Source organism: Styela clava, chromosome 8, assembly GCF_964204865.1.
Source record: "Styela clava chromosome 8, kaStyClav1.hap1.2, whole genome shotgun sequence".
In the NCBI taxonomy this organism is placed as follows: Eukaryota; Metazoa; Chordata; class Ascidiacea; order Stolidobranchia; family Styelidae; genus Styela; species Styela clava.
Genome location: NC_135257.1, coordinates 15,638,734 through 15,652,972, shown reverse-complemented (window position 1 = coordinate 15,652,972; position 14,239 = coordinate 15,638,734). Strand labels below are relative to the sequence as shown.

Below are 14,239 nucleotides of genomic sequence, written 5' to 3'. Positions count from 1 at the left end.
TATCGGTAATATCGGCCTTTTTGTAGTATCGGCGTATCGGTATCGGTATCGGCGTTTTTAGCTGGTATCGGTATCGGTATCGGCGACAAAAGTGGTATCGGTACATCTCTAATCTCAACACGATATTAAATATGCTTCAATATTTTTCGGTCATTTAAGCAAGCACGGTTAATTGAAACAATTAAGTGAACCAAATACCCCACTCAAAATCTTCTTTCACCAGGTATGACTACTATATGATACAGAAGTGGTGAGTTACACTTTGCAGCCTTTTGAAAAATGTTGTGCGTTCGATTGAAGGCCCAACCTAATTTCTACAATAAGGCTTCCTTGTAACTCTTGCTCTCTCTGTTGGGTGATATTCGGAATTCTGGAAATGCCATAGCTGCGCGTTCTGGTTTACAATAAATCATGCAATGTAATTGATATAAAATAGTTCCAAAATAACCTTTCAGCAACAACCCCAATTTTTTCAGCTTTCCGTGTATTGAAATCATACATCGCCGTTATCTGTATTGTCGTCGTTGGTACGGCATGTAAATCGAAATGACCGACACATTCCATGTCGACTCGCCTTTTTCATGCATCATTGATTGGTGATGGGATTGTTTATTTATTTTTCTTATTTATAAATATAACACCATTAAGACTTGTTGCATTCATTTTATATGTGTATGTCGTATTTATAACAGCGTATTCGTTTTAATAAATTATTTTACTACAAACTAATTTGGGTTAGTGATTTTATTGATAGCTAATCAGCGGCGCCACAAAAGTAGGAAGAGTCGAAATGGTAAAGACTGATGATGGGATATTAGAAATGCACCGATGTTGTTTTATATAGAATACTGCGGATGAATAAGTTACAAAAGAGTTTTGTATTGAAGTTGTCTATTCATGTCACCAAATCACATTTGTAACTTAATGATGCATTACTCAAGATTATCCAGGAGGTAATTAAGCCATTATTTTAAAGTGATTATTTAATTCATTAATACTGTAATATATTTTGTACGATTTTAAAAATATTATTTCTTTTGTCTGTGGAGAGGACGCAAAAACGCGCTCGCTGATAACCTCGTATTTTATGGTATTGTTCACACGAAAATTAAAATGGCGGTACGCGTAGCAAGGCATGAAGAACAGTATCCATTTTCTCTCTTATCTTTGTCATAAGCACGCATATTACCAAAGACATCCTAATGTATAGGAGTTGTGAGAGAGCCGTGTTTAGTGGGACAGAGTTTAAAAATTTGATATTCAAAAAGGCAAATGAGATTCTGCAAAGCTTAGTCGCGAGTAAGTTGTACAGCATACATTGCGGCATCATAGGACATTCACTATTGGTTTAAGGTCAGGTGAGTAAATATTTTTTAAACCGATATGATATATTAAAGTAGTTTATGTGTAGTTTCTTTATTTTCACTTAATGATTACACTTTTGTGTGAGACATCGCCACCAACAAAACGTCTATTGATTGTAACAGTTATCTATTAGAACATGCTTTGCTAAAACTATTTAAAATATAACTGCTAGTTGAGTTTTCCAGAATTATCTATACTTTGTAGAAATTTGAATTGTTGGCTAGAATTTTCCTCTTATTATGATTCAATTACTTTAGAAATTAGAGGTGGATGTGTTGTGTAGCAATTTCTCCTATAATGCTAAATATTCTCGAAACAACACTATTTTATACGTTCTTTGCAATTCCTTGCGGTGTAGTGCTGACCACTTGCTTTCGATAAAATTTAAGTATATTATATGCATTATTCTGTTTCACTCCAAATAATGATAGATTTACTTCATGTTTAAAAAAGTATTTTTGAGAAAAAAAATTACCCATTATCTTTTGGCTATTAATATTTACATATTCAATATATTATTACAATAAGTATATTTTCTGTCTGCATTGTTTACTCATATAATTACATAATTAAATTAGCTATGAATATGCAATATGACACAGTAACTACTCACGCAAAATGGCCATAAATGATAACGAATATTGATTGGAACCAAAAGTCGCCATTTTGTAATCGAAGTCGGAATACTTCGGCATCGCAATAGCTTTGTTATATTTATATATTGTGTTCCTGTTTCGGAAGTTTAAACTATAGTTGCTTACTTATTTTGATACAGTTCGATTTTGTGGAATTAAAAATAATACAATGCGGCGAGAGTGGTTGGGAATAATTGTTTATTTTTCAAAATAATTTGTTTCTATCTACAAACGTGCCACAAGATGATTATTTATTGTATAATCACAGGGAAATAACAATATTAACTTTAATAACCTTAATTGTAAATATTTACCTAAACAAGTATCAACGAATAGTATACATATTTTTCTGACGTAAATTATGATCAACAAAACCACAATGAAAACAACAATATCACGAATTTGTAAATTGTTTTATACTAATAAAATGATGCTACCAAATTATTTCTGTTAAAAAAACAGTCAAAAACGATAAAAACAGTGAAAATCCGTCAAAAACCACTAAAAATTGTGAGTATTCTAATATTTTGATAATAAATATTAAAATTCGAAGTTCTATATCGTTTTAAAATATTTTATATTGCAGCAAACAAATTTCTTTGTTGTCCAATATTTCACGATTTTTCAAAACTAAAAACGAAGTTATTATTTGAAATAGTCAATGTATCCAGAACAAAAACTAATATGAGTTTAGAAATAGGAAATGCCTACTTGAGCACAGCCGGTCATGGTAATGAGGTGTGCCCTCTTGCTGTAGATAATCAGCTATTGGTAAGTCGGTTAGACAAGAAGATGAGTTACTTTTATTAAGGTTGTGCGTAAATTTGCTTAACACGTTAGCGGTATAATTCTAAAGATATTTTCGGTTGTTTATTTGATTGCAAAATGGGCAAATGAATCAATACCGTACAGGACATTTTTTCTTATGATCATCGGTATAATCCGAATAAGAATTCAAAAAGTAGCCATGGCGAAAACTACAAAAAGGATGATATAATATATATTCTAACAGATTTTATATTTGTCATGAAAATACCGGGAAAACAAGTATAACATTCAATATAACAGCCGGGTAACTTCAAGAATGTTTTTTTGAAGGCTTATTTGAAAAATAAAAGGAAAAATTTATTAATGTAAATACGATTTGAAATGAAATAGCAACATATACATTTGCTCGATCCTTCAATGTTTACCATCCAGTAGTGGTTTGGCTGTGAATGTGTTTTATTGACAAGGCATAACTTATTGAAAAAGTATAGAAATTGGAAATAAATTATTTTAAAACTCATGCGTACGACACTGATTTGACTTATATAAAACATGATCCCTCATTTATTCCTGCAGGAACAGTTTGATTTTGGTCAATAACTTGATATAATATATTTCATTAAGATTCAAGTAATAAAATTCATTCATCGAGCGTAACCTTCGCTTTAATTGATTTTTTTCATATGTTTATTTGATTGCGTAACAGAAGTCGATTGATTGCACAAAAGGCACACATTCGGGCGCTCCAGAAGTGTGTGTACCAATACGGAGGTAACTAATTCTGTTCGTCTACTTTAGATTAAGTTGTGTACAGGGACTGATGGACAGGGGGTATATATTCACTTGACCAACACAGACAGTCCCCGATTTTGTAATAGAACTAAAATAAGGAAATTTGGAATAAAACTATGGCCTAGCCCTTTGTATACTTACTTCTTGGTAAACAAAAAATAAAGTGAAAATTTTAAATGTAATAATATCTGAGGTAAAATAAAAAAGGGCCTAATGGGATATCAACAGTTTTTGAAAACGGCAAATAATGAACAACCGTACATGAGAATAAATTTTGATAATCTATTTTCTAAAAAAAAATGTATTAAGATAAATACTATTTGATGCATGGACAAAAATGAAAAATCGTCCCATTCGAACCTACGTAGGTTACCGCCGATCTAAGTATATTACTGTATTATCAGTCGATTATTGTATTAACGCACTTGTTTTGCCGAATTTAGGCGGGAAGCGGGCTCCTGATTTAACTGCTTTGTTTCATGATTTTTTTTGTCTTTTTTACTCAAAGCGTCTCCCTGATATCTCGGATAAACATTCCTGTTAACATCTTATGACCTTGATTTAGGTACTAACTTGGTGATGAAAGTGAAAGCCCAAGCAAGAATTTTTTCTTACATTTTTGATTTTAATATTCCGGCAGCCTAGTTTTACGACGATGTATTGGGTATTTCAATAATAAAACGAAAGATACTGGAAAATTATTGTCTTGTTTTAAAACAGGCTGTTTTTTTTGAATTGATAGAAAATAAAACCCTATTACTGAGGCACCCTGTCGTGTTTTAACGATGCGTATACTTCTTTCTACTGACGAGGGAAAGCGTATTGAAACAACTTGTCCGCAAATTAGCAGTCTTTTCAGTCAATTGCATTTTTTACAAGATCCTGATGAAAATTGAACGTAGTGTATAGTTTTCCACTTCGACGACACTTTAATTTGACGTTTCATTTTTAATAAAATGGTGTCCGTGACTTTCATCGTGACTATCTTATTATATAATTTTTTTTAATGTAGTTTCTAATGTTCAGAAATAGAACCCACCCGTATTGTCACTAATATATTTAAATTGCGTTGGACCACCAGGGCAATTCCACTCCTCCTTATTTCATTATATATATAATCAAAAGTAAAAACCAGCATCGAAGGAGCATGACAAAAATTTTTTCTTTTCCTTGTGACAAAAATGATACACGTAGAATAGCTTACAATAAACACATAACGACGGTGCAATGGCAATTTGGGAGGTTGCGTTCTTCTCATCTATAGAGGAATTAAGAGTAAAATATTCTTCTATGGTCGACGTTTAAATTTGCTGCTGGATACGGTTTTTAGGATATATATATATATATATTTGATAAATATATCTGACGAATAACCGCAGAATACACACCACTGCTTGTACGTGCCTTGCTCGGAGCGAAATACGCAAGCAATCGTCGTATGTAAATAAGGATCTTTCGTACAAAGCCACCAACGCAAAAATGTGAGATTTAAGAAAAAAAAAACGGCCACTAATGCAAAATTCGAAAAAAACACCCCGCCACGTTGAGGTTAGGAAGGATCAAGGATTCAAAATTTTGATTTGCAATTTGCATTCATATCCCTAACTAGATAATAATAATTTTTTACCTTATTTCGAGCGTGGTCGAGGGTGTTTTTTTTGGTGGGGGCTTTGCATAAAAAATCGTAAAATAAAATATCAAAATTGAGGCTCTTTATAATTTCACTAATATAAACTTTTTTACAAGACCGTATTAGGTAGTTCGGCGAAATGGCTATATTTATCCAAGGGAAAATAGATATCTGCGACGCCTTATTAGCAGTGTTTTGCGACCACGTATTTTCACGAAGATCGCTTTATCTGAGCGATACTATTCATCATCTTCAGTGGGACTGACTTGTGACATAAATTGTTTAGTTTAGACAATTTGTTGTAATCGCGTTATGTCGGCAACATTTTTGAGAAGTCGAAATAAAATCTTAGACGATTTTCATTATGCAACGTATGGCTTAAAAATAACATTACATGGCAGATTGCCTGGTTTGTTGAAAAGCTATTTGTTGTAAGGCAGTACTGTAGGTTTCTATTAATACGTTCATATTAATAAAAACAAACAAAGCGGTTCGTGTAAAGGGTATTTAAACCACCTGTGATAGTTTTGGTAAAACGGGAATCATTGTTTCTAAATATTCAGTAAGATGGATAGGTTTTCGAACCAGACGGCGAAAAGTAAGAGATGTCACCTGTCCACGCTAAAATAATTGGGCGATTGCAGTACCAATGAAGGGGAACGTAGCCGGTATTCCCTTACCGCGAACAACGGCCAAAGCTAGGAGTGTCAGACATTTGAATGACAGGTTCAAGAGGAGCAAGTTCGTGTCTAGCTTTGTTTGCCTTATGGTAGGACTGCTCTCGCTGGCCATGGTTGAACACCTATGAATAAACTGTAGTAAATCCACTTTAAGAGCGCTAATTACCACACGCACGCACATTACTTTTCCTCTTTATGCTGTCATAAATGAAAGAAGTTTGTTTGACACGAAAAACGCACATCCCATTGATCACGAAATGGACATTCGATTTGTTTTGATGAATCGCTGATATTAGGACAGAAGTTTTTTGTATTAATCCTAATCATTTTAAAATTTTCAGTAGTTGATAATGACCAGTGTGTTCTCGCACGATTAAGGTAAACTACCGGTACTTGATGTTCATGTATTTTTATGTACTTTGTTTTCCATGAGTACTAATGAAATCGATGTATTTCCTGTTGGGTCGTTTTTATAATCAGTCTCCAAGAATCAGAATTTTTAGCTGAATGGATCAACGATTGTAAATTGAAATGAAAAAATCATCCTAACTTATCCGGGATAAAATTGAGTAACATGGTATCGGTATCTATTTTTTCTTAGATATAGTCTTGTTTCTAGTCCGTCAAGTTATGAAGATATTACACAAAGTGTTGCAAATATATTCCCAAATGTGTTACTCTAGTAGTATGTGTACCAGGTTAGGGTTAGGCAATAATTTAATTCCGATTTTTTTGTTTTAGTTCTATTACGAGTTCGGGGGCTGTCTGTGTCCCCAAATGTGACAAATCGCCAAACTGTTACAGGTTGCGGCGCATCAACATTCTGATGGGCAACCGGTTGCCGGCTCTACATAGAGGTGGTGACGGAAATGGTTCCTACTTTCAGTTTAAAGTAAACAAGAACAAAATCCTCACCTGTTCATTCTTGTTTGCCTATCATACTTCAGCTTACACGTTGCGTGAACGAGGTAAATTAGGAAGTTTGGAGCGAACTTGATGTTATCGCGAGAAATATTAACGACGTGAAAGACCAAACTCTCTTTCTCGTAACAGTTACAAACGCAAGACAATCTGACAATCGCAGCAACAAACTTCGGCGGGGCGATGCCGCGCGCTGACAGATTTCTCGCTTCGCTTTTGACTTTCAATCCTCTGCGTCGACATTTTCGCAAGTGCCTATCTTCGCATCATTATCACATTTCCAGTGCTTTCAACAGTGTTACAAAATTGATGCCGAAACAATGCCAAATAAAGGGCAGCGAAGGAATGTTTTAAAAAGTCTTTACTTCAGATATCATAAGTTGAAGTGCCCTCTTTTCCATTAGCTATATTTTTTAAATTCGTTCAATGAATAGTACGACTAGTACGGCATAGAAAACATACATTCAAAATTGTTTTTGTGAAAATATTCAAATTAATTCGTAATCTTCTTCGTTTATTCGTTACTGATAGAACATAGAACGCATTGGTTCCCTCAGTTGTGCATCGAATAGTAACGTTATCGAATTTTTCTGGTTTATTCCTGTCATGGAACTGAGATGACATCGTTACCATGGTTCGTTGAGTATATGAGTGAGTTCGTTGAGTCTCTACAAATACAGATCTTTTAACCTATCTCATCCTCATTTCTCAACAAATGAAGCATTTGGTTATGTCCTCAGAAAGATGTCAGATTGCTTTTTCTCGTTTGGCCTGATTTTTTGGAGTGTACAGCCGGGCCTTTGTGCCAAATATATGAGAGCGAAATGAATTATATATGAAATTACGGGTGATTGTTTTCGAATTATAACAAAAATCACAGTAATATTTCAGACATTCACGATCTTGAATTAATCGGTTAGACATCATATCGGTAAACGTGTATTACCGCACCATTAAAAACATACGATATATATATAAATAGAATATTTAAATTTTAATTACAATCAACGTCATATTGAAGTTTGAATATGTTTGATTTACATTGTTGGGTACATTGGCAATGGACTGGGTGTATATGATAGAAAACTTGAGCTCATACACACGAACCGCTCTATTCTGTGTGCCAAATTATTAGTTTTATATCGTACAATAAATAGTCTGTACGACATTGTGAATAATCTCCTATAAGAAAAAACTTTATTTATCGCATATTATCAGACTGTCTCAAAATACGGGAGTATATAATTATGAAGTTATGTCAAATGAGTGGCATCCTACAATTGGTTGTCAATGAAGTAAAAAATTATGCGTCGTGTGCTTTATTTTCTCTGAATTTAAATTACTGAACATTGTGACTTGGGAGTTTTGGTTACGGAATTCTAGATTTTGTGGTTTATATTTTGATATCGCAATCATTATTTTACGTTGTTATAATTTTTTAGGTATGCTTATTAGGTTAAATTTCCATAGCTGCGATCCATACGTGATCACAATAATTTTTTTTTGTCAAATTCGTCGTTTAGAAATGGACCGCTTTCTTCAGTTTAGTAGAAAAAGTTCAATCCTTTCCTAAAGATCGTGGATTTACTAAAAACGAAGTCCAAGGCCATCAAATGCCTGTTTTTTAAATGACTTTCATTTTTGGTGTTTTTAATTAAAAATATATATATATATTCGGTTCAACTTTCTGAAAATTTTATCGCGTGAATCACGCCCCGTCATTTTGTGAATCTTCTTGACTCACTTCATTTAATCGATTTTTCTCAAAAATAGCGGAAAAAATTTGTACTTAAACGTTTCCGCGGTAGTGGCACAAATCAAACTAGGACTAGTACAAACTAGTAATATTATATCTTGTTCATAGCAAAACTACCCAACACACGATGTCCCTTGTACCATATCAGTAGCAGGTACCGAAGACCTTCAAAGAGGCGTTTCGAAACCCACTTGGTGATGAAAATACGAAATAGGTCTAATAAACCAGCGTTTCACAAACTTTTTTGGCCACGGAACACTTACGCATTTTGTCTCGCCTCGCGGAACGCTAAATAATAAAAGAGTAAAATTAATAAAAAAAATGGTGCAATGCAGAGGTTCTAAAAGGATGCGCCGTGGATAGTTGCCAAATGCGCCGTAAAAACCATCACTATCCTCAAATAGTTAGTCCGCTTTAGGCCAACGGTGACGCGATATTTAACGATCGCCAGTTGGGCGACAACTTCACGATCCCGAGATCGCCATGGCGTCCAATTTAGTCGTAATTTTGATCTCTTTTTCCCCCAACACTTGGAAGACGCTCTCGGAACACTGTTCCGCAGAACACAGTTTGGGAAACGCTGGTCTAAACCAAACCAACTACAATAGCAAAATCTAATGTCATTAGTCTCGGTTATGTCTTATGGTAAAGAAAAAGATTTATTCAACATTTTTCTCGATTGGAATTGTCATAAAAGTTGTATATACAAAATATCGGATTTCGAATGAGTCGAGTTATTGCGCTGTTTCTATATTTTATAAATGCTTTCAAATTTTTTATTAAAAGATTTTGAGCCCTCACCTAATAATGTGGATCACAACAGAAGTTCTTTAAAAAGTTCAGTCAATTTAGTTAATTAAACCGCAATTTATGCTGCATAATACCAATAATTCGTTGTATATTTTTAGATTATATAGCAACATATATAAACCTTTAGAAGTTTCAGTCATTTCTAAAAATGATGAATTTCTCTCAGCATATGCTGCTTCCCGGGCCTGGTGATCCATACTCTCAAAACTACAGCAAGCATCACGATGATCGATCCAACTACTTTGAACACATTGGACAGGGGTTTGGACATGTAGATCGCCATTACAACCCAAGTGATACGCTGGCTCATATCAATCCTGTGGCATTGGCTTCGACAAACACGGAAGCATTTTCACCCCAGTTTGACCCCTACTCCCATCATCACGGATACACAGCACATTCATTTTATCGCCATCATTCATACCACAATGATCAGCAATCTATTGGTTCTTTTCACAGTCCACAACCGGAGTATGCCACCTTTGGATCGCAACCATCGAGTCTAACACAACCACCAGATGAATACGGAATTTCTCCACATAATCATTCAATAGGGTCCAGGACATCCTCTCCGCCGTCAATGATCGAAAGCTCTCACAGTAAAGGTTCGGGGACTCAGCATGCTGCTATTGAGTTATCACCGCAACATTCTCGAATAATAAGTAGCAGTTCTTGCAGCGATATGCCACACGGCCGTCAGCCTAATATGGAATCTACTTTGCATACTCGCCACAACAGTGTTCTGTACGATGATGAGACCGAGATGAGCAACATTGTTAAAGAATCAAACTATTCTATAGAAAACAATCACGTGGTAGATAGGCTTCATCGCATTGAGGGTAAACCAAATGTTAGTTCCAACGGAAGAGAGTCTTATACTGAAGGAACAGGAAGACGAATGAGAGAATTTTCGCCTTGTTTGAGTCCAGAGGAAACACGTGGTTCCGTTTCCAAAAGGTCCCAATCGAATGATACGTCTGGACACGATAAAGCAACGAACGAAAACAGAAATACAAAAACTGATTCCAAGTCCGAAGTTGATTGTGCTTCGGTGAATGGAACTCAAGTCAGCATAGCAAAACAACAGAGTCCCTCTTCTAAATCTCGCATAAGCGATCATGGCAACATTACTATGCCGATAACAAAATCAGAATCAAAGATTGGAGAAAAGGGTCGTCATCAGAAACCACCGTATAGTTACGTCGCGCTGATAGCAATGTCCATCAGAGATTCGAAAGAGAAAAAGCTAACGCTATCTGGAATATATCAATATATCATTGAAAAATTTCCATTCTATGAAAAAAACCGAAAAGGTTGGCAAAATAGCATTCGCCACAATTTGAGTCTAAACGAGTGTTTTATCAAAGTACCGAGAGAAGGAGGTGGGGAGAGAAAGGGAAACTACTGGACTCTAGATCCAAGTTGCGAGGACATGTTTGAAAATGGAAATTATCGCCGACGGAGGCGCATGAAGCGACCCTACCGACCTACTGCTGCAAATTCTTTACTGGACCCAACTCGAACAACGATGCTTAGTATTATGGAAGGCGGGTACGGGCCATATTCAGCATTGGGTTCACCTAAGTATATTGCTAATTTGCCAGGATTTAATACTTCGTATGGATGGAATATGGCAGCGGCTGGTAGCCCGAGCACGGGGACTTCTTTATCGGGATATAACGACTGTAAGGGATCAATGATAAATGATGCAAGAACAATGAATTATCATCATTCACACCACCACCATGGGGTATCTGGTTCGGCAACGCCAAGTAGATACTATGGCTCTCATGGTGTAATGCCGGGGTACACGTCACCGCTAGCGGTCAGCCACGCGCAGACGGGCAACTCGCACCACGCTATGCCGATGGCACACAGACAATGTGGTGCTTTTGGATTCCAATACCCGTCTCGAATGGGGAGTGACAATAGCGGGTTTGGTCAATGTGCCAGCGCAAACACACCGGTTGGATTTGGTGCTGCGTCTGGTCCTTATTCCGAATATCATTGGAGAGCAGGCGAAAAATTATGAAGAGCCCAATAGCTAGATTTGCGTATTTATTTCTGTGCAAAAAGCGCGAATACAAAAGTTTAAACATATAGAAATTGGGCTTGCTGCCAGTGTGGGAAAACGCACAGCAGTTCAACGTTTCAGATGTATGAACGTGTTGGTTTACGAAGTCGCAACCCGATCTGCGCCTCGGTAAAGAGCGGTATTATAAAAAGAGGGATCTTAATGCCTTTCTGGGTATCCCCAGACTCAAGAATACTTTAGATCTTAAATTACAGATATTGTTATTATGTAACTTTAATAAACTTTCTTTTTCTACTCGAGTTGTATTTTTAAATTGCCTTTTATTTTGATTTACAATTTCTTGTCAATTGTTTCTTCAATAGGTAAATGAATATGAAGATTCCTAACAGTGTCCATGGCTATGCATTCGATATTCTTTTCACGTTACGTTTAAGTATTTTCAAAACTTGGATACTGACTCTCGATAAAATAAAACATATCACTTCATAATTTCAATATTGCATATCCGTTCATTCAAATAAAGCGAACTTTTTTCACTGCCACTGTTCATGTGAGGTAGATAAATATCTAAATGATTCCTCAATATTAATATTCAAATTCAAAGATTTTATCCTAAAATTGTTCCAATAATAAAACAACCAGTATATATAGATTAATCGTAGAAAATCGCACATATCAATTGTAGGCAGATTCATTATACCACCATTGCCTATATATATTGGTAATGGTGGTATATTGAATCAGCCTGCGATTGGCATGTAATTGACCGTTAGATCATATTTGAAATCGTGCAATTTGTATGATATAAGATAGAAAACGAAAGTTTTAAAACAGAAAACGAAATTAATTTTTTTTCTCTGGTTTCACTTTTATTATTTTCAACATTTGTAGGAACGTCGTATTAGAGTTCAACGTAAACTCCTCAATGTAGTCAACGTTTTCTATTTGTGCTTTTCAATGTTTTCATGCTTTTTGTATTCTTGAGTGTTTCTAATTTATTTATATTTTAGTTAAATGTTAATGCTTTATTATATGCTGCTCGTCAACTATTTTCGTTCAATAATTTTTGTATCGTTCTTCGTAACATTATTTTTACTGTTTTTATAAGAAAATTTGTAATAAATGCATACGTCCATTCGATAATCGATCGATTTTAGACAGAAACAAATATAGCCCTTCTGTTACTTCAGAAAATTTAGAACAGCAAGGCAAATGAAATTTGTTCTAAGTGATACAAGAGTCTCGTTGCACACTAACACAAATATATTTTAGCAATTGCGTTTCGTGCTGCAGTCGAATTATGTTAGTCTGAGGAAGTCCGAGGAACCTTGGTCAGACGAAACGTTACAGAAATATATTGTTTTCGTGTGCAGCAAGATTTCCGAATCAAATATAATATTTATCGTTTTTCTTGCTACAGCATCCTTGAAATATATATATATATATTAATGGATCCACCAGCGCAAAAGCATCGTAGAGGGATAAGTTGTTAGTACCACAGAAACTCAAGCGATAGCATAAATTGAAATTTAAACAGAGAATTTCTTATAAAATTTCTACGCGTAGCGACTGCGATTCTTGTAATTTTCCATGACGCAAAATGAGAATGGAAATCTAGTGAAATATTAACAAGTAAATTTGAAATAGTAAATTAGTTGACGATACAGGTAAAGGAAATTTTGCTTGAATTTTCGGCCATTAACTTGGATTGATTGACTATGATGTACCATCCTTGTAACATGACAGTAGGCAACCTTGCAACCTTGGACCACCCTGTAGTAGATCAAAAAAGGAGCAGGTTATTATTGATGATTTTGATATATGACTTCTAATTAAATGAAGAAAATTGATAATACACCATTTTGTTCGCTTTCTTTAGTGATAGCATTTTTCCATGAAATGTTATAATGATATGATATATATATTTTATAACAACTAGCGTTGCAGTATGTTCAAGATGTTTACGAAATTCCACGAAGAGAAAGATTCTTCATCATAAAAAAAAATAATAAATTCACATTACCTTTTACCGTTTGTCACAGCCTTAAACTATCGCGAATAGACGAAAATGATGCATCTGGAAAGCACATTTAGCAAAATGTTGTTTGTAGCCGAAATTGTAGTAATCAGATATTTAATCGAATACTATGTTGCCCATTGACAGAAATTGAATAAGATGATTAATATATTATACAATTTCCAAACCAGAGATGATATGCAAATGACACATATTGTTACATTTATTTATCTGATAAATTAGGTTCGTTATCCGACAGTTACGAGGCGATTTGTAACAAACGGAACGGCCATTTTGGAATTTGTCCTAGTGCAGTAGTACGTTCGGGCGCATTTGTAAACCAAAAGGAACTAATATATATATCCTTCCGGCGAGATGGAAGTTAGAGTGTATAACTTGCATAATCAAATTTTAAAAAATTATTAAAATCTTAGAATATAGCGCTTCACGAGTTTTGCTGAAACCACGATTAATATTTTTAACATGAAGCAAAAAAATGATGGTGATTGAAACATTCACTAGTTTAAACTCGTTCCAAGTTTATCAGGCTGTTCAGGGATACAGCGAATACATTTTTGCGTAAGCTCTTATTGATATACTGGATTTGATGCAGCAACGACCCGTGTGGCTTGAGTATTAGTCGGGGTCATTGCTGGTCAAATTTAATAAAGACCCATTTTTTGAAGGCACGTTTTGAGGAGACAGTTGCAGGTGATAGGCTCATTAAGGTGGGTGCCTCAGGAAACGTTTGTGTTTGTTTTTTCAGCTTCGGAAATTGCCGTGCGCCATGGCAATTGACAAGAATATCTTTTCACGATTAACGTAAAGAG

At 35.1% G+C, this 14,239-nt stretch overlaps 1 protein-coding gene across 2 annotated transcripts; it reads left to right on the top strand.

Moving 5' to 3' along the window:
- The first annotated feature begins 1,236 nt into the window (after positions 1-1,236).
- Positions 1,237-12,522, top strand: LOC120345959 (uncharacterized). 2 transcript variants are annotated; one of them, XM_078115731.1, is made up of 2 exons: positions 1,237-1,358; positions 9,524-12,522. In XM_078115731.1, exon 2 carries the CDS (start codon positions 9,527-9,529, stop codon positions 11,387-11,389), a length of 1,863 nt encoding a protein of 620 aa, XP_077971857.1. In that variant the 5' UTR covers positions 1,237-1,358; positions 9,524-9,526; the 3' UTR covers positions 11,390-12,522. The 2 variants fall into 2 exon arrangements, with proteins under 2 accessions (XP_077971857.1, XP_039271509.1); XM_039415575.2 differs by lacking the exon at positions 1,237-1,358 and having other exon boundaries at positions 9,457-12,522.
- The last annotated feature ends 1,717 nt before the right edge of the window (positions 12,523-14,239 follow it).

Coding starts and splice junctions, on each gene's coding strand:
- LOC120345959 (XM_039415575.2), top strand. CDS start 9,506: ATGATGAATTTCTCTCAGCATATGCTGCTTCCCGGGCCTGGTGATCCA.